The sequence below is a fragment of the Colletes gigas genome, unplaced genomic scaffold (assembly GCF_013123115.1).
Source record: "Colletes gigas isolate AHSC1104 unplaced genomic scaffold, ASM1312311v1 Colletes_gigas_Sc00021, whole genome shotgun sequence".
Taxonomy (NCBI): Eukaryota; Metazoa; Arthropoda; class Insecta; order Hymenoptera; family Colletidae; genus Colletes; species Colletes gigas.
The window spans coordinates 1,426,895-1,447,876 of record NW_025106650.1 but is presented as its reverse complement, the minus strand read 5'-3'; the positions used below and the strand labels follow the sequence as shown (position 1 = coordinate 1,447,876).

At 41.2% G+C, this 20,982-nt stretch overlaps 1 protein-coding gene across 2 annotated transcripts in view; it reads left to right on the top strand.

Moving 5' to 3' along the window:
- Positions 1 to 18,498, top strand: part of LOC122401002 (homeobox protein dve-1) — a 52,220-nt gene extending 33,722 nt beyond the window's left edge. For both annotated transcript variants that reach the window (XM_043402851.1, XM_043402848.1), the window contains 5 exons: positions 11,434 to 11,576; positions 11,697 to 11,999; positions 16,276 to 16,827; positions 17,091 to 17,471; positions 18,179 to 18,498. In XM_043402851.1, the coding sequence (XP_043258786.1) occupies positions 11,434 to 11,576; positions 11,697 to 11,999; positions 16,276 to 16,827; positions 17,091 to 17,471; positions 18,179 to 18,355 (1,556 nt within the window). In that variant the 3' untranslated portion in view covers positions 18,356 to 18,498. The remainder of the gene's footprint in view (positions 1 to 11,433; positions 11,577 to 11,696; positions 12,000 to 16,275; positions 16,828 to 17,090; positions 17,472 to 18,178) is intronic.
- Positions 18,499 to 20,982: the final 2,484 nt, after the last annotated feature.

Genomic DNA, 20,982 nt, shown 5'->3' with positions numbered 1-20,982 from the left:
ATAAATAAAACTTGTAATTGTTAAACAAAATACAATTATTCCTCGATCACCACAACATCTAGTCCACTTGAAATTTCAAAACAGTGAGCTCCAAAAACAACTGCGTTCATAGCATAATTAATTCATAATAACATAGAGATTTAACTAAATATTTACAAAATTGTTTACGTATAGAAAGGGTGTACTATCACTTTGTCATCACCAGTGTAAAACTATTACCCTATCCTTTCAGTTTCTACGACTGTTCCGTATTCAGGATCGATATCGCAACTGTTTTCAACCCCTGCATTTCAGGGTCAAAGGTTCTCGTAAGTTATTCAACGCAACGGTTCTAAAGCGTCGAAACGGAACAAATCACGCGACGAAATGAACGCGAGAACCCTCGTGGCCGCTTTCTTTTTAAATCGAGCCGTTCCTCGTCGAAACGTACGGCGGGACGTCGATTCGCTAGGAAAAAAGGCGCTTCCCGCTAGCGAAAGAAGACGGAAAATGGCTCCGTCACCTTCGAACAGGGGCAGGGCAATCCTATTTCTTTCTTATGCAAAATCTTCGTGCGCGTAGCCGTGTTAAGGGATTAAAAGCCCGCTCCGCGGGGTCAGCCGAAGGCTTAGAACGCCTAACAAGATTAGCTTAAGACGCCGAGTCCGCATACCCCGAGGATTACACATTATGTATTCACCTGGATGTATTCACGCAGAGATCTAGTTCGAGTTCCTGCCCGCATCGAAGACGATGCACGCGAGAGAACGGCTTACCGAAACGTCGATGACCGACCGACTCTCAGTTTTTGCGTGGTTGAAAACGTTCCTCGCGTTCGCCTTACCATTCAATGCCCTCCTAGTCCCCTTTGTGATCTTTGTTGATGGAGCAGAATAAGGACAGAGAACAAACGGTGACACCGCTTATTCCGCTTTAAATTCATTACATTTCGAGGCTCCATTATGAGATCCAGCCGGGGGATCGCGACCAATGAATTTTTCACGATATCAGAAATAAATAATACAAATCGGATAATAAGAAAATAGCTCCGAGAAAATGGAAAAAATAAAAAGAGGGTGTTATAGGGAGAGTTTTTTCTAACTGATTCCGTGGCCCTTAACTCAATATGTAGTAGGTTTTATTTCGACGAAAAAAAAACAATTTTTAATCGTTCTGGAAAAATTATTTTCGATTTCGGGGATCGATTGCAATCATTTTTGGTCAATAGACATACTCTGGGAATCCTACGCACTTACGAGAATAAAATTCTTTTCCGAAAATATAATGTGAGGTTACAAATATAGCCCTGAAATTTCATGCGTGTATTTAAAATATCATAACTCCTGAACGGATTGGAGGATTTTAAAGTTTCAAAATGCAAACAACGCGTATTTTGATGAAGAATATGTAGAAATTCTAACAATATTAGAAAAATTGGTTTTTAACCGCGTAAAATGAGAAAACCCCCATAAAACTTGTCCAATTTTCAAACGATCATAACTTCTACAATAGTCAAGAGATTCCATTGAAATTTAGTTTGGAAGTAGAGCTCATGGATACCTACAACAAAGTTCTAAACAACATTTCCATACAGTGTCAAACAAATTTATTAAAAATCAAAAACAAATTTTTAAGATAAATCGACAGGGTGCCTAAATTTTTCGACGAAAAAAAAATTTCAACTTATTCTGAAAAAATTATTTTTGTCTGCGGGGGTCAATTACAATCGCATTTTCGAGACAAAAATTCTTTACCGAAAATATAACGTATACCTCGTCTGTGATTATATTCCTTGTTTTGACAGTTCTTATTTGATTTTCCTACATTGTCCCAGTTCCGAGTATGCTTCGTGCGTAACGTCTGAGCAAGTCAGAATTTTTCAATCAACTAATACTTGAGCACGTTGTTCCGCGAAACACTGCATACGATTCCAAGCGACAATCGGCGTTGGTTCGCGCGCGCAATCATTTTGCTTGGAAGGAAATGATATTTTCGCGCGGTAAGCCGTGCATTAAACCCTCGATCCGTTAAGGTTTATCTGACGCCAGAAACATTTTCCCGTTTCATAGGATCCGACATAATCTTCCGTGGGAGAAGAAATCACACGCGACGCCCGTGAATGTATTGTAATAATAGAGTGCGTTTAGACAGCGATCCCATAAGAGTGGAAGAAAGAAAGTAGCGCCAAGGGGGAGCCTTATCTTCCCTGGTCGACTAGAACTTTATTTCGTGGCGAGATACGACTCTCTCCGCGGCGTTTAATGTCTTTTCTCTCCGTGTTTTGATTAACAGAGCCGAGCCCGGCAGCGGTTCCCTGGTAAGAAAACGAACGGGGAAAAGGAGGAAAGAGACCGCCGGAGATAGTGCTCGCGGAGCTTTGAATAATTGTCGACTTACGGCCGTCAAGTCGTCAAAAGTCATCTTTACCGCGGCATCGTGTCGATTAAAGATCCAGGTGAACCTTTTGTGCTCGTTTCGCGCGGTGAAAATTGCCCGAGATAACGAAAATTGAATGAAGTATGAAGCATAATGCGCCTACACGCGTATTACGAGCTTAACGCCCAAAGTATTTAAAGTAACATTCTTCGACTTGTTAATGGGAAACTTTTTAAGCCATCAAAACCAACAATGATGTTACACGTAATTTCACACCATCGAGATACAAATATTAATTTTATTTATTTTCTGGCTCCTGGCTTCAGACCTCTGTCGACGCAGGTTCTTCTATTAATTTTACATTCTTCAGTCATTGAAATTTATGACTCCTCAGCGATCTATCGGATGCGACAGATTCCTTGGACGCGTTTGCCTAAAAAAGAGATAGCAATAAGCATTTTCCTAGGCGGATACCACGGATACCAAGCGTGGATGGTAGGAGTAAGTGGTGGTTTTGGCAAGGGGATGTCCTGATGCGATTTCACGCTGGATTTGCCTAAGATCTCCGCTAAGGAGCCCTTTCACCCTCTCCTTTTACCCCTCCGTCTCAGCCTTCACCCTTCCATCGCCGATTCCGTACTCGTGGCTGGTGTCTTCTTCGACCCTTCCCCTTTACCAACCTTAGCTCGCTACGACCAGCGTCACTTCCCGAGAAACCCCCGAAGATTACGTGCCTTAGCACAATGTCGCCTAAAACGCCTTCATTGTTTAAAAGAACCGACGAGACTGTTGTGTTTCAATTAACCCTCTCTATGTTGCCCCGAGACGTAGAAACGACGTCAACCAAAACCCTGAGATCTGTCCCCGGGTGTATTTCGCATCGAATTGTTTAAAAATATTTTTGCAATGTTCTAGAAACACGTCCATCTGTTGTTGTCTTCATGAGCAAAATCTCATTTTACAAAATTATTATCTCAAAAAAACTCAAACTAACGTGCATGTATTCGAGTAAACTTTAAATCACTTTTGTGACGAAGGTTGTATACTGAATGTATGTACGAATTTATCGGACCATTCGCTACGTTGGTCCCGCGAGAGGATAAAGCGTGCATGAAATTTTGAGAAACAAACGGAAGAATTCGCCGGTCCCCGAGGATTCTACGATTTTACGCAACGCGGAATGTCTTACAGTTCCTCCGCATATCCCCAGCTCGTCTTTGATCTTAGCTCGGAACGTACGAAGCTCTCATCGATTCCCTTAAATATTTCAGATCGTCCGAGCAAGTGGAATAGCTAAATCCAGAGTGTTCCACGGCCGACGGAGGTTTAGGTTTTGCTGAAACCCTCGTGGATTAGGAACGTTCGTGTTGCGCGTATATCCGTGTTTTAAGCACGCGTGCGGACCGCCGTGTACAAGCGCGTCTCTTTGTGTGTGTATCCTGATTTGTGCCGGTCTCTCTGCGCATGTATGCAAACCCTTATGGCTTAAGCTAAGGCTAAGGCCGAGGCTCTCCCGCGGGATTACTACGTCATTCTGCAGGACTCTCCGGTCGCCGGAAGGATCAGCTCTCTTCCTTCTGAGGATTTCGTGGAAGACTCCATCCTGTTTCTAAATCAGGTTGTCAGCCACAGGGTGGATCATTTCGCGTTGTTTAGCTCACCTCTTCACCTGTAACGAGTGCTCTTACGGGCCACTGTTTCCCAAAGTGGAGGACGCGATCCTTCAAGGGCGACGAAATGAATTCACCAAAATATGAATGTTTTTAGTTTGCATTAATTCCAACCACCGTTTTGAATGCAATGCTTGAAATAGAAAATTCCAAGAGCCAAGTTTGCGCCTCGACCTCGTTAAAGCGTTACGAGCGACTCCGTGCTCGAACGTTTTATCGAGGACCAACTATATGTCGCACGACGTTATTTCCGCGGCAAGAAATAAATCTTTCGTTAAATTAAATATCGAAACACGACCAAACGTTAAATCTAATAAAATCCGTCGATAGAGACCGCTGCCGTCGACTTAGCGGGAATTTAAACGAACCGCCAAAGACGCTCCGAAAAGTGACAGGTTAGCAACGATAAGAAGTTCGCCGATATTACTCTTCCAAGATCCAACGAATAATCCGTTCATCGCCTGCCGGTAATAGACGACCGGAACCTGTCCTTGGTGCCACCTAAATCACCCCCCACCCTTTCAGAATGAGTTGCCGCTTACAATAACTCGTTACCGAAAATCCAAATTAAGCTCCTTAGTTGAGAAATTTACGAGACATCCAACCCCCTTCCCCACCCCCAACCCCCCTCTCCTACGGTTCTGGTATCTTGCGAGGCCTCGTTCCTTTTCTCTCGTTCGACGCAGTTTACCGAAGTAATTTTAATCTTTCGGGGCACAGTGCGTGCACACAAACGTCGCTTAACCCCCCCGGTACAATATGAAAATCCGTGGACCGTCGCGAAAGTGTTGGAAAACAAACTCCCTGCTCGCGACGTGTGTGTTTATATCTGTACCGGTGCGTGTGCGTATAATCACGCGTGTATATACGCGTGTGTGTAAACGGCGACAAGGGAAGAGCGACGCGGGTAGGAGAGAACGACGCCCTTCTCTTATTCTCCGTCTTGTATAAGAGCTTACTCTCTAAGCGTCTTAGGGCAAGTTTTCACCCTTGCTTCCATTCAACGGCAGCACATACTTCGGGAGTAACCGACTATTGAGCAAAACGCGTCTCCCAACGTTCGAGTGTGCCGGCGAAAAACGAAAGGATTGATAATTGCGCGACTTGTCCTCGTCCGATGAAGCAGGGATGACTACCTGTCGCTAGTGTATCAACCATGGAATACTATAGCAAGATGTATTCCCCGATTTTAACATCGATTTGTTTGAAATTGCACGCAGCCTTTTTAGGTTCTTCATTTGGGCGTAAAAATTTCGAATGTATTACGAAAGCAAGTATGAGCGGGACAAACGTTTCATAATTGGTGTCCCCGATAACCCCGACCCTCTTTACAGACTTTAGAATTTTATTTATATAAATTTCTATAAAGTATATTCAAAGATATTGTAATTCTTCGACGCTTATAAAAAGCCAGTTTGTTTTTTTTTTTTTTTTTGGTGCTGATAACATGTTAAGGGGTTAAATCTACCCCAGCGAGAAAATTGAGGTTTCTGATTTTACGTATTAATTGTGCATTTAGAAAATGGGAAGTCTTTAGTGCAGAAGCGACGATTCGTTTGTAGTTTTGATGGAAATAGAAGGGATTCGTGAGCTTTCCGCAGACAGTATTGAGATGTGTTTTTCAGCACGATGCGTGATCCGGACCCTAAGAATCGGCTAACACTTAGATTTAGAAGGTTTCGTCGCGTGGCTGGTGATCTTATAAGCTACACTAGCTGCGAGGTTATCTCATTACGTCTTATCTGGTGCTTTCGCCCCAACGCGGGTTTAGCGGTGCCGTAGAGCTTAAATCGCACGCAAGCTCACGGACACGGTCTTTGCTTGCACGCGAATGGAGCACGCGCGATGCAAAACGAACTTCTAATACTATGTGTCGCAAACTTTATGAAGAATCACTCCGATAAACCCCGTAACGATAAAACTAGATGAAGATGATTACTAAAAAAACAGATGATTTTGCTTAAAAACGACCTAAGTTTGCAAGCTAACAAGATTAAGCGTTTAGTTACATTTCGTCGTTATCTTCATAATATTCATATGTACTTAAATTGCTTTTTTGCAGTTTCTCAGCTCTGTCCCTTAAAGTTTTCTTTTATATATTCAAATATCTTATGGCTTCTATAAAATACACACTAACGGATCCATCGCCTTTCTTTATCTAAACGACACTAGAAGCATTCATTTTCGTTCGTTTCTATATCATATCGTACAATATTGTTTACATATAATCACGAGGTAACGTACGTAGAATATTTCTGGACAGGTTATAAATGTTGCAAATATTTAAGTACTACTCAAGAATTTGAGAAAGAAAGCGACGTAATATTTTGTGCAAAAAATGTTTGGATTTTCGTCGAAAGAAGGGAAATTGAAAGCCCGACGCAAGAAGGTCGTACAGAGACCGTCGAAGGGAAAAGAGAGAGAAAAAGAGAGGACGGGTGTAGCAGATAAAGAGTTCGAAAGAGTTGGTCGTTTATCTGTAAAGGCCGGCATCCGCCGGATCAGCCTCAGATACCGAAACCACCCACACTTTCCTTCTGGTCCACGCGCTTAGGCTAAGTTCCAAGAGCTGTTGACTTCCAGGGATTGTGATTTCCACCACGCGCCAACGGTCACGTGATTTATCGCTATGTAACTTCTACGCATTATAATTGTTAAACGCTTATCCATTAACCCCTTCAAATATTTTAACGTTAAACGCTATTAAATTTTTACAAATATTTTTCAAATTCGCCTCGCTCTTTTTCATATATAAAAAAGAACCTCTAACAGTTATTTGTACGATTCGTTATAACTCGTATAATTTAGATTTTCTAGAACGAATCGCAGATAAATTGATTTGAGGTTAGTTTTTTAAAAAAACAGTTTAGTTGAACTTTTACCCCCTGTATTTGCATATTTCTCAAAGTTTGAGCAACGAAGGTATTGAATAAACAAAATAAATATAAAATATTTAGGTAACTGTTCCTTGATACAGTATGGAATACGACAGCCAAGTTTTTAGGCTAAACTGAGCGGACTAAGCGCATCGGAGTAGAGGACCAAGATGATAGTTCTTATTGCAGGGCACCTAGTAATAAGTAACTAACTGAAGTATAGTTTTTTAGTATGCGTGTAAAGGGACGATGTACAGGGCGATCCATGTAACGAGTCGTACAAGCTGTTTCCTTTCAAACTCCTAAAGATATCCACGAAGGAAGTAAGCGACCTTGTTCATTTTTTAAACCGCTACGAGGCATTTCGAAACCTTCGAACGAAGCTAAACTATTGTTCGCAATTATTAAACGAGCGAATAACAGATTCGTTCGAACGTAGACTTCGGGAGCGCGAGTATGCTGATGACTTACAATTTTTGGAAAATAACAGATAGAGCGAAATTATCAGTTGAACAAATACGCATTGATTTACGGCGAAGAGAAGACTGTTTCTCCCGGCAATCGAGTCGCGCAAATTAAGAATTCACGGTAGATAATAATATCATCTAGCATAAGTAACTGTAAACACCTGTTTGCAGTACTGGATCGATCGTCAAATTTCTCTGTATTCGAATATACGATGAGTTTGGATACTCTACGAACAATTGCAGTGTTTCTGGGGTGAATTTTATAAAGACAGTTTGGAAAAGAGAAATTCTAACAAGTTTTGTGCTTTAGTACGAGGCTTCGGAGCATAGCTTGATTCGATTTCGAGAGATTAAGCGGAATCGTCTTGGATTACCGAGTCACCAAGACGAAGGGGAAACCTTAGGATCAAAGTCCCGGTCGTGCTACGACTTATCTGCATAGCGTTCCTCTTCCGGAAGTCGAACGTTAGATTAGGTGTAAATTTTTGTCCCCGAGATCGAGCATACATTACCCAGCCGCTCGTGCTCGCAGAAAATCCGAACAGATGTATTATTTTAATCCACGCGACGCTGCTGCACGCGATTTCGGATTAAACATAGTTTCCAGGCACGATGTATTTATTCGCATTTAAGGGAATATTCCGGTCTAGACGTTTCCTGATCTCGTGAAAATTGAATAAGAATAAATTATTGTGCACGAATCGCCAGCAGTGTTTCCTAGATACGTTCATTTATTATTCAATCAATTATGGATAAACTTTATAAATTTTTTTGTCTCGCTAAATCTGATTTTAGAATTCGATCGAATTGTTTTATTGGAATAACAATTTTCTCAACTCACCAAAATATTTAAATACCATATTTGGGAATAGATTTGGAAATTTTATAAGAACTACATCGTGTTGTATAGAAATCTGGTTAAATTATTAAACGAAGGGTAGAAAAAGATTAATGTGGATAAATCTAAAATGGCGGTGGGAATTTCCGGTGGATGCTTCGGAGAGGCTTTCGCCAATCTTGTGGGTAATTATCGTCCAAAAGGGAGAATCGAAGACGCGGAACGAAGTTATTCGGTAAAGATTTTTCGTCTCTTTCCGCGCCAGCCCCGTGCACGACTAAAGAACCCATTATCACGACAGCACGAAGAGGGTGATCTCGCGGTGTCGAAAAATATGTTCTAACTTTTTATCTTGTATCTGCACCGCTGACTTGGCAATGGGTGCAGGAACCAGTCCGTTAATTTATCGAGCGAGGCCTTCGTTAACCGTGCGAAGTGTATTTAAAGGAAATTCCCCGCCACGTAACAGCTTAATTCAACGTCCAGCAACTAAATTTCTAAAACAATGTTCCTCGCGATGGGAATCTATTTCTTTATTAAATTTATGTAAGTATTCTTTTCCCTACAGAAGACTTTCGTTATATAATGGTTTTTATTAAATGTAAATAGTGGCCAAAATTTGTTACAAATACAATGGAAACGAAACGATACCTATTTAGTTATTTTAAAGATTTTGCTTATCGTTGAAAAATAATTACGAATGCGAGGAGCTGTTCGTTTAATGATCTGAAAATGTAACGGTCCTCGCGAAACGAAAGAAATCTATCAAGGGAAGCAACGGTCTCGTTTCTTCAAGGGTTGTCCTTCGGATGAATCTTATCTTGCAGCGAGAACTGTCAAAGAGGAACCGTCCTGACGCTTCCGTCGTGCTTCCTTCACAGCGTAAACGGGGAGATAACCAGACGACCGATAGGGCCTGCACCAGAAATGAGAAATGTCTTTGCGGTTGTGGAGATTAAAGATTTCGCGGACGAGTGGTTGACACTTTTCTTCTCGTCCTCTCTTTTTAAATGTACCAAAGTCGAGGCAGAAATCTTCGTCTAAAGGTTCGTTAACAGCGTGATTTACAGCACACGATACCAATATTAATACACGTAACTATTAATCAGCAGTTTTTTTATATTCGTTCCTCGTGATTCGGTAGAACGATTATTCCTAACAGGAAGACAAAGTTGAAATATGCAATAATCAATCTTTCGGATGATGGATCCATGTAAACCAAAACTACGATGTTGTAACAAAAGAACGAGAAATAAAAAGGATACATGAATTAGATTAATAGATTAAAAAGAGTACAAAAACAAAATTTGTAAAAAACATTTTAACACGACATAAAACTTTTTTGAAACAAGGGATATGAGAAGTACTGTAAAGCTAAATTGCAAAATCGAAAGAACTAATTACCCCATATTTGGGACATTTTTGAAGACCTCAAACGTTGAATCGAGGAACGTAGGAGGGTTAAAATGGTTTGGTAACGATGAAATAAATAGTTTGAGGCGTTGAACGTTGGCGAAAGAAATAGCAGAGCATACAGAGCGGGGTTAGGCGAGGGATCTTTGCGCATCAAGGAACGTCGCTAATAAACAGACCGCATAATACGGTCTCCTGTGGCCAAATCTGCGGAGTAAAAGCCTACCTTGAACCAGCTGATCCCGGTACAGAGACAACGCCAGGACGGGGCACCTTAATGAAAACTATACGTCTCTGGATTAAGGTGGCCACTGGTCAGCCTTCGGGCTCGCTACGTACGACCTGTCTTATGCAACCTGGGGGTCGATCCTATGGTGACCAGCGTATTAGATGGAAGTTTAGGGCATTAATACCTAATATCGCGCCACCGGCAGTAAATCCTTTGTTGGTCATCTTCCTAGGAGACTTAGCACCTTACATCACCGGGCATCGATAACGTCCTTTAACAGTTTATGATATAACGTGTAAATCGTTTCACGCGTCAACGAAGAATGGAAATTATTACAGCGCTTTCAATTATTCGAAAACCTATCCACCGTTCAGTTTGGAACGTTCGTAGTAATTTTATTTAACGCTATTCGTGCTTTCCCCTATTTCGGAATAATATGTATTAAATGGGCCAACCAACGCGTAACACATATTTAAAGTTTATATTTCATTTATATGTACGGACGCAATGTGGAAGACTGTCATTATACTCCACGAGAATTATCGTCGTGTAATAACGCGTTGGCTCTCTATCGCGTGAATTTTACATCAGTTTTCGAAATTTATATTCGTTGAATATTTATGCTCGAATTAATGATGCACAAAGTAAATAACTTTCCTTAGTGAATTTTATGGATAGTTTTGGGCCCCCCCCCCCTATTATCGTTATTATCGAGGTATTTAATAAATTTGTAATTTATATAAACGCGAATAGTAACCGTGGTTAAAAATAAAAATTTCTTCCGTCTAAAATTAATTTTAGTAAGGCGACTTGTCAGTGCTTGGCTGAGAGCGTTCGATATCAACGCGTAACACACAGAAGCACGATGTAAGCTGCAAAGGCACGTGTACCCCGTACAAACACGAAACGTACGATTTACAGAGAGATTTAAACCATCAGATAGCGTTTCTTCTTCGATTGGCGGACGCGGAGATTTTTCGCTAATAAGTATTTCGCCCGTTCCACGAACAGAATCGGCGAAACCAAGTTTATACCCTCCTTTCCCTTCTTTCGTTGCTTCCTCTCGTTCTCCATTTCCTCGGTTTCGCAGAAGTCTGGGATTATGACCTGGAGTGGGATAGACTCCGGGACTTAAGTCAGGGTTACACAAGGATCGCAGCTATTGTGCCATCGCCCGGCTCTTATTGTCTCGGGATAGACGAGTGGATCTGCATATGCTTAGCACGGGAGTTAGACTTCTCTCGACGATCTTCAGCTCCGCGAATCATCTGGACCCTCGAATTCAAATCCCGAAACGCGAAAGCGCGCGCCTATTGTCAGTCGAATTCTGCAAAGCCGGAACTAGCTTGATTCTTCGAGTGGTCTTAGGATACGCAACGCCATCTTGTTTTGCCCTTTGTATCCGTTTTCGTCGACGTTGCCTACCGCGAATAAACTTCGTAAATTATTAATTACTAAAATTCTTTGAAATAGACCGAGACGCCGACGACAATTTATTTCAAATTCGTTAAAATATTTTCGGAAGCGTCAGGAGGCAATTATTAAACGGAACTTGTAGCTTTATGTGTGCATACTTTTGTTACAGGAAAGAATCTACCTGTGCATTGTGTAGTCGAAACGATTCACAACATCGTAGAGAGTCATGTGAGCAACTCCCGTGAGAATTGGCGGAGACCTCAAGTAGAAACGGATTCGTACGTTATCATCCCCGTGGCCATGCCTTTCCAAGTAAATATATTTTTAAATTAAATTCGAATTTACGTCTTAAATTTCTATTTTTATCGAGAAAAATTAATTCTTTCGTATCTTTCGGTCGCGAGGAGATTATTAATATTTGTTTTTTCGCAGGATTTAGTGGGCGAGGCGTTGGTGCGTCTTGGTTATTCGAGCGACCTGATACCAAGCGCCAGAGGAAGCATCGTGATACGAAACTGGAAGCCCTTGCCGATGGAGAAGGTCGCGGAAGGGCCTCTGTTAACAGTGGGCGACATTTTGGCCGAACTGACGTCGGTTGCGACTTTGAAGATCGAGGTGTACAGATCGAGACCGCCTCCGCCTAGTCCGGCAGCCGAAGTTAGAAACAAATTGTTAAGACTGCTACTACTGCACAGTCACGCGCTTCTAGTATCAGCTGGTTGCCCCCTAGACGAGGTAAGTTTCATTAGCACTTTTCTAGAGCATGGCATTTCGTTGAGGAGTTGTAAATTCATCCGGCAATCTGGAGTATCGTGCGATGACACGAATACATTATCTCTGCTACATTTTAATGTAGCTGAGCGGCGTTGACACTAGGTTACCTCGATTCAATGAAACTAGAACTGAATTTTGTCACCATTCGTCGAAGAGTAAATATTGCGTCCCCAAATTTGCATCAACATCTTAATAGTTTGAACGTTTAATTTTATTATTTTTTTGGAACATTCTATCCAACCGTCGACAGCTTTCGTCTCCGAAATATTTATATAAATAGCCAACGTTATTTTCGTCTGCTTCTTTTATTGGTGCATGGTCAACAAAATGAAGTTTAATGATCTTTTAATTGTTTCACACCGTATCATTTGTTCCACGGTCGAATGTGTCACAATGTGGCGTAGAACAAAGAATAGTTCGATGTATATTTTATTTGACAGTACGATTGTATTTCGAACTTCCTTACAATTATACATCTCTAGTCTTCTTTTCTCTAAATATTTTTCATGCGATTAAACTGACCAAAAAAATGGTTCTACAAAATGGGTGCATCAGCAGAGAATCGATATTTAAAACGAAGATTAAGATCGAGTAACCTGTTAAAGCGAGAAGTTTAAGGATGATTCGGGATCAAGCGGAGGAAAGGACTCCCGCTGTAAGACCTCTTAAAAATGTATAAAATGTAAATCTAACCAGAGAGTGTTTGTCGTCGGGGCACCTAATCTCATTAAGAAGTCCTCCCGCTGGCGCTTGTTCCACCTTTGAAAACCACTGCGGTAATCTTTGGTAGACTCTTGCTCGCAAGTCGCTGATCTTCGTCTTAAATAAATGTTTTCTCGGTTTCGAGTCACCGCGATGACGTTTTTTCGCCCTCCTTTTTACGGTTTAGAATATTCTTCGATAATTAAAACACTATTGTTAACAACGACGCGGCCCACGGTGAAACAAAAAGCTGGTTTTGGGGCGGCTGATAACAAAACTGAAAGAAAAGGCAATTATTCAAAAAGTGTACACATGCACTGGAGGTTCTAATAGAGAATTCAGTAAAATATTGAAATATATATTGTATTTTTTCTGCAACGCGAAGAATTGATTTCGATTTATTTCACAACATCCGATGTATCTGATGTTTGATGGGCGAAAGTGTATATTCATACGATAGCTTTGCTTATTTTATCCTCTACCAACCCTCTGATTTCCCCCCCATATTTTATTTGTGTCAAGAGCGTCCGCGAGAAGGCAAAATTCGAGAACCACCGCCACGAAAAAGTACTCCGCCGAAACCCAGTTCTGAACGATCCGCGAAATCGTTGAAAATTTTTTGTGATTGTCAGTCGTCAAGAAGTGGAGATCATCCAGAAGGAAGATCCGTTCGGGTTTCGTTTCTCGAAAGATTTAAGCATCATCGTACGGTTTCCATACGAGGGCAGCGCCAGGCGTGCCCTTTCGACGGCAATGAAGATCTCATAGCGTATGATAGGATTACCCTTTACTCAACCAAATTCGCAGCCTTCATCAAAAGCCCCCTCGATATCGGAAGAAGGAGAAGGGCGGGAGGGTGTTCCACCCCCACTACGGGCGGGCATTATCTAAGTGCACTCTCTTTGAAGATTCTGCTATACTTGCCCATCCCCGAACTTTAATGCCGCTCGCGGTGGTCTATGATTACCAATTTTCCCTGACAGACGTTTCCTGTTCGAGTTTCGGCCCGTCGGCTAATAGCGAACGGCTGTGATGAAGAACCGCCGGCTCGTGTAGGTACGTGAGACTTAATCTGTCGATCATTCGACGAAGACTGCCGTTCCTACAGCCAACGGTACACAACGGGTGGATTTACCAAGTCTCGACGAATTTACACGATTACCACTCGTTTTTGCCTCTCCACAGAGTGTACTGTCCTCCTGACTTTTGTAACGGGGACAATTCCATCAGCTTCCATCTAATTTCCATCGCGTTCGGAAGTTTTCTGTTCTAAACTAACATCAAACATTTACTCAAAGTAAATGTACTAGAGAAATTTAATTTTTATTTGTAATTTGAAATAAGTAACTAACTATTTATGTTCGTGGCAACTAAATCGCCTGAAAACAATCTACGTTTCCCTTTCTTCGAGACGAACGGCTCAATGCTACATCTTGAGTTACATTTTCTAATTTTTATTCTCAAGACACGATGTATTCCAAAACAAATACAAGATAGAGAACTCGCTAACGACCACATAATTACGACACTAATCTCTACAAAAAAAAAGGATAAATAGCGCTAAATAATCGAAGCCTCCAAACTGCAGAAATCGTCATAAATGCTACGAACGGCGTGAATTAAAAATTAAGCTTTCAAAGACCCAGTGACCTCGGAACAAGGTCAGAACCTCGAACTAACGTTCTTCCTGTTTTTCCTAGTTCGCGTCCCCGGTTTCTAATCTGCGAAGAATCTCCTCGTTACGCAGAAGTCTGAGCTAGAACGTCGTGCCGACGACGCCGCGAAATTCGTTGTAGCGTGTTTGATCAGCTCTCGCCACGACGATTGATTTACTGCTACCCCTCGGATGATCAGCTGATGCCTGCTACGACATCGGGAAATAATAAATAGGCGCAAATCAGGCCACGAATTACAGCGCTGTGTCGTCAGATAAGCCGGGATGGGCCGTTTCTTTCTTTCCCGTTTCGTCCTCGTCTTTTCGACGGTGTTTACATGTTTATCAACCGATTTCTGAAATCTCGTGGCCCTGTCAGCCGCCTAGCGTCTCGCGCGGCTGACTGAATGATTAAGTGCCCGGGTTGTAAAATTCGCCGGATGAGAATTTAAACGGTTGACAGGCCTGGCGGATAACAATTGTTCTGCGTCGTTTCTGACGCTACCACGGTGCCACGGATACGCGACGGATTACCGCGTTATTAAAGTGGCGACGAGCAGCTTGATCCTCGCGGGCGGAGATGTTTGTACTTGTAAATCATCGTCCAGATAAGGCACGCGTTTCTTAAACCACGTACTATTTCCTACGAGTCTAAACTTTTCCGTAATCTGGGCGCTTTAATGCCTCGGAGACGAACGTATCGCAACGATATCTTAATGCTCGCCCACCGCGTTATTATACGAAACAAGAGTTCCGATTATATCGAGCGTCTCGTTATTCGTGGCACGACCCGTCGCAGAGGGCTGAATTCCTCGTGAAAATATCAATCAAAAATATGAAATGAACTTTGCTCGTAGGATGCATCTATTCGTCTATTCGTTATTCGTTAGAGTATTCCCTAAATGTAAATTTCACTCGAATATTTATGCGTCTAGATACAAGATATATTGTAAAAACCGATGAGAAACGTGGATAATGAGATTGAGAATGTTGAGAACTTCGTCACCATATTATAACGACGATCATGAAACGAAGGAGGTTTACCGAGGTTTATTACACTATTTACACTGATTAGAGATACAAAGTCAAGAACATAATTAAGATATGTAATCCCATTTTTTTTTTCTCGAAGAAGCGCCTAGTATTTAAAAAGATTCTAGCGAAGATCGTTAACGATACACTACTTTGTGACTTCTGTATCTTCCAAATTTATTCTAGTACTGTGTACGAGTAAACTCACACTTAACAAGATTTTCTTTGTATTTTTGTTCCAGCTGTTGACCGGCAATTTTTTTTTTGACGTACATCTTTCACACCCCATTTGCCAAGAAACTATTGATTATATTGATGTATAAAAATTTGTAGATGTTTCTTACTAGTCGTTAAGTATCTGTGACATTTTCTAAAATAAACGATTCAGTATTTTTTTCTTTTATTTTATGCGTATCTAAGATTTACTTATAGGATCTGTTGTATATTCCTTTAGATGCTGTATACCTGACAACAACACATTTTATTTCTAAACAACTGGAATATATATATAACCTACACTTTGTTACTCAGTTTTTTAAATTCGTTGAAATTCATGAAGCCTCTTTAAATTTATTTTCTTTATCTTTGAGAATAAATTCTTCTTAGAATAAAGAAGCATTTGTTGCGATACAAAGTAAGAATAAATCTTTGTTTGTTGTTGTAAATAGCATTGTTATCTAGCCTAATTGTCGACGTTATTATCGATATAATTACGCGATGTATGTCCTTCTCCAATCCCAATCGATGAACGTATCGTGGAACTAAGGGCTAAGGATGATGAATCACACCGACGCTCGTTGCAGAATAATTCACCTGGTACTCAAGCGCAATGTATTGTTTCCGTTTCAGATGACATTGTTATCTCTATGTAGAGGTGGAAACGAGTTGTCGGAGGAGACCAAGCGTAACTTCGAGTCGTGGCTGCAGCAGCAACAGTTGGGTTTGGGCCTGAACCCGATCGTGCCTTCCTCGAATCACCACCATCATCATCACACGCAGAGTCCTCAGCCGGAGGGGGGTAGCACGATCGGGCCTGCAGGCAGCGCCATTGGCCCCCCGCATCCGGCGTTGCTCCAATACTCGCATAAAACTAGGATGAGGACAAGTTTCGATCCCGAACTGGAGCTACCGCGTCTTCAACGGTGGTTCGGGGAGAATCAACACCCGTCGCGGCAACAGATACAACACTACGTTTCGGAATTGAACGCGTTGGAGTCCCGCCGTGGCAGGAAACCCTTGGACGTCAACAATGTCGTCTACTGGTTCAAAAACGCCAGAGCCGCTCAAAAGAGGGCTGAGAACAGGGGCGTCAACGGCTACAGCCCTCCTGGGCTCAGCCCCAGAGGCGCTAGCATCGTCAGCGAGGATTGCACGGACGAGGAAGAGGATTCCAGGCATCAGGTACGCGTGAAAACATCGACGAGTGGTGATCGTTACCATCGTTCTTCTGAGAAACAAAGGTTTTACACCTAATGTACTTCCTAGAATGTTGTACTTTTGCTACTCTAGCCACTCCTATTCTGTTGTTCAAATGGAACTGATTTTTTTATTGACTCTCTGACTGTTACGTCACCCATAAATCAATTCTCAAGTTGAGATGTCGAGGGAAATAAATTTGGATAGTTTAACGCGTTAATTTGGAAATTTTTGAATCTGTATTTCAGTCTACCTCTCCCTCGCCCTGCCCGCCCGGAAGTCCACCGGTTGGACCATTATCCTTGACGACCAGACCAGAGGATCAGCAACCACCGCCATCTACGCCATCGTCGGTGAAGCAAGAGGACGCTAGAGTATCCTCTGGTTCAGAGGACGAGGAGGCCAGACCGACCGGTCCTCTGCCCCCTGGATTCTCTTTGGTACCCAGTCCGATGTTCGGTCACGGAATTATGTATATGTCACCTTACTTGCCGCCACGCGGGCCTGCCGGTTGTTCCACCAGCATGCTAGACGAGAGGAGGAAGAGAAACCGGACATTCATCGATCCGGTGACGGAAGTGCCGAGGCTCGAGGCTTGGTTCACCAACAATACTCACCCCAGTCACGCGGTAAGTTGAACGCTCAAACTTTTAACTATCGACTCGTTAATTTGCCACTGTCGCGCATTAATATCGGCCGAGTAGCAATACGAGTAATTTGTAACGCGTTCGATGGAAAATATTGCGTGTTTCGAAAACCTTTATTTCACACCGATTTTACCTGGTTCAATATTTATTTCTTTTTGGTAATTGAATATTTATCGTCGTAGATAATAATTCGTTCGCTTTAATTTTGTAGTTTTCTATGATATGTACGCTGCGACTAAAAAATGTTCACTTTCCGGAATTAAAATTTCAATATTATACGATCCAATCATATTTCGCCTTTGGAAAAATAAATATTCCGACACGGAGCCCAAACAGGAATTTCCGTGTTAATCAATTTCAATTATTCTTTATTATAACAGAGGTCACAAAGCTACAATTACCCTTTTTTATACGATTGATAGCAAATATCGTTTACGTACTGTATCTTCAATTGTGAAATTTAATAAAAGCACGCGAAAATAGAGTGGATATAAAATGTATAAAAATGTTTCAAAAGCTTTGAACTATATTTTTAATGTAAATATACGCGCAAATATATGGAAAGTGTGTGGAAAGTAACTTGGAAAGGCATGTCTATACACGCGAATGTACTTTGAGGAAGTATGCAAAATATGATATAAATAGAAAGAGTTAAGTTGCTTAGAAGATTCTGTCTGCTTAATTCACAGCTAATTCTGAAATATACAGAGGAGCTGAATCGGATGCCCTACCGACAGAAGTTTCCTCGATTGGAGCCAAAAAACGTGCAATTCTGGTTCAAGAATCGCCGGGCCAAGTGCAAGCGCTTGAAAATGGCGCTGTTCGAGGGCGAATCGCCGCAACCGCATCCGTATCATGCAGACTAGCTCGTTCCCTCAAGTAACGTAAATTAGAAGCAACCATGAAGCCAGAATGCATTACGACCATGTACCGCAACACGAATGGAGAACGAAGGAGAAGAAGTAAACATCGTTAATCGACCTGTTATACCTTAATATCGTTGACTTGTAACCACGCTCGTGGGTTGCAGTTTTATTGTAATTATTGCATAACGATTAATATAATTATTATGGACCTCGATGAATGTACATATGAGAATAACGTCGAATAAAAACTATATGTCACGACTCACAGTGCCTCTATTACCTTTCCTTCCTATTTCTCACATACCAATCTTTGTGTTCCTTTTGTTAATTATTTTCTTCCTTCGTGAAAAATTAAATAAGCCTTGGAACCTTTTTCATTTTCGAATCTATAACGAAGAAGAGTTCTGTAATTAAGAGAAATTTTGAACAAAGATTATGTTATGGAAATAACAGTTTTAGAAGAATCTCCTCCCAATGTGCTTATTCACATATTTTTTAAAAATTGATTAAAAAATAATTACTACCATCATTCTCATCATCCAAGTTACAATTATCGATTTTGTTATCCTCTTTATCTGAATTCATAAAAATATTGTTGTTAATGACCTACGTACAGTTGAAAAATGTAAGTAGTATTTTATCCCACACAAAAATAAAAAATTTAGAATTTGAAGAACTCGATTGATAGTCCACATCATACTATTTAAGAATTACGCATATTCAGGTACGTAGTCACTGCATAAAATATTCAAATACCAAATATTCGAATCCAAATATGTAGTACATAAATTATATTTCAGTATATTTAAACAAATAAACTTTACGAATCGTAAATTTTCGAAAAAGTGAGTCGTAAATTTCAGTAACCGATTTATTTTAGTAATTTGCATTTATTTAAATTTATTTTTGTCGCTAAAATGTTGAACCACTCTTTTACCAATCACTGAAGGCGGTTTTTTAAATTCCAAACGCCGCCATACTGTCCTCATACTGATGTTTAAGTCGTCAGTTTCATCTAAGCTTTTATTATCCTTCTCAGATCAAAGACTGATGGACGTCGTATTTTCCTATCTCGTCTAATCAAGATTTTGTTCACTTTTCGATCGAACTCTGGTACAGTTTCGCGCACCGATATCGTCGCTGGATCTCGTCTACATTTTCACGTAGAATTGAATACGATACACAGTCGAATACAATATTCGTATGCATATTCAGAACCTAAATAGATGTGATACGCGTATACGTAACAGTGGAAATATGTGATACTGTCTCCAAGTCTGGAAACGCGCAGACTGCCGAGTCGAAATCTCGCTCTAAGATAAGGCCGTAGCGTTGTTGTCGAGTCAACCCTAACTCAAGCGTCACAATAGTCAATGAGTCCTTTCCCAAAGGAGCCGAAGGACGTACCGGTTACACGGATGGTAAATTATCAGTATTCGCGTCTAAAATCTATGTGTTACACAATTAACCGTGCGAAACGTTCGTTACGCTGCTGGACAAAATGATGGGGCACCCAAAGATTTTTGGAAACTAACATCCGTGCATTTCCATTGAAAATAAATGGATAAAACAAAGTACCGAGTCTATTAAAAAATAAAATAAATTGTTTGCCTCATTTGTTATTTATCAAAAAGAAAAGAAAGGTTTAGCTAAGTAAATGCAGGCTAACAAAAGCATTGGAGCTAAATAAAATGATATAGTTATTTAAAGTTTTGGTAATGTTTCGCTCCCGTTGCGATATTACATCCGCAAAGATATCGAAACTCTCGGATTCTGTCTGAATCGACATTGCCGCGGGAAAACGAAGCGGGTTGTTCTTGTCATTTATGAGATTCACGGATGTCGTCGAGGAGATCGTACCAAAGTCGGGCTGGATTTAATGAGGATAGGCGGATTTGTCCAATTAAAGTGACTTGCAAAGATCCGCGCGGGTCGACTGCCGTTCATTCGCAAAACATCGAATTTCGACTTGACTGCTACGACCATTTCTTATCCTAGTCTATACGAACGCAAACCAGAAGCCGTTATCTCTATTGTTATTGGTATCGAGCTTTGCCTCTTGAATCGAGCGTATCATTGAAAGGATGGGCGAGAATTTGGAATAAGATCTTCAACAATCATCGAGTTGAAAAAATTCAACGAAGTTTTCCTTCCTTAGATTTCTCTCTTCATAGAGAAATATTCGATATATTGGTTCGCGATTAGGGTTCACGTGGTCGCTGATTAATTGGCAGGATAATTTGTCTTTCTCTCGGAGAGATTCGTGTTCGAGGAACGAGATCCAGAAGAAGGATCCGACGGTGGAGAAAGAGAAGGCGGCCTGGTTGAACGGATAAGGAAATTGAGCTCGAAAAGGACAGAGGGAAACGTAAGAAGTTGGGTAGGGTGGCAGGCCGATGCCTTATGAAAATCTAAAAGTCAGCAGCCTCGAGGATCATCCTTCTATCTGATCTTAATTTGTCAGTTGGCACGGGACCAATTTAGACCACACCCTCGGTAGTAAATCGTTATGAGAAATGCTTCACCGACACTCTGCCCCTTTCTGTTCAGTTTCTTAACGTTCGCCTATTTCAATTCGAACTAACCAACCCTGCCATAATTGAACGTGTCAAAATTTCATTTGCAAC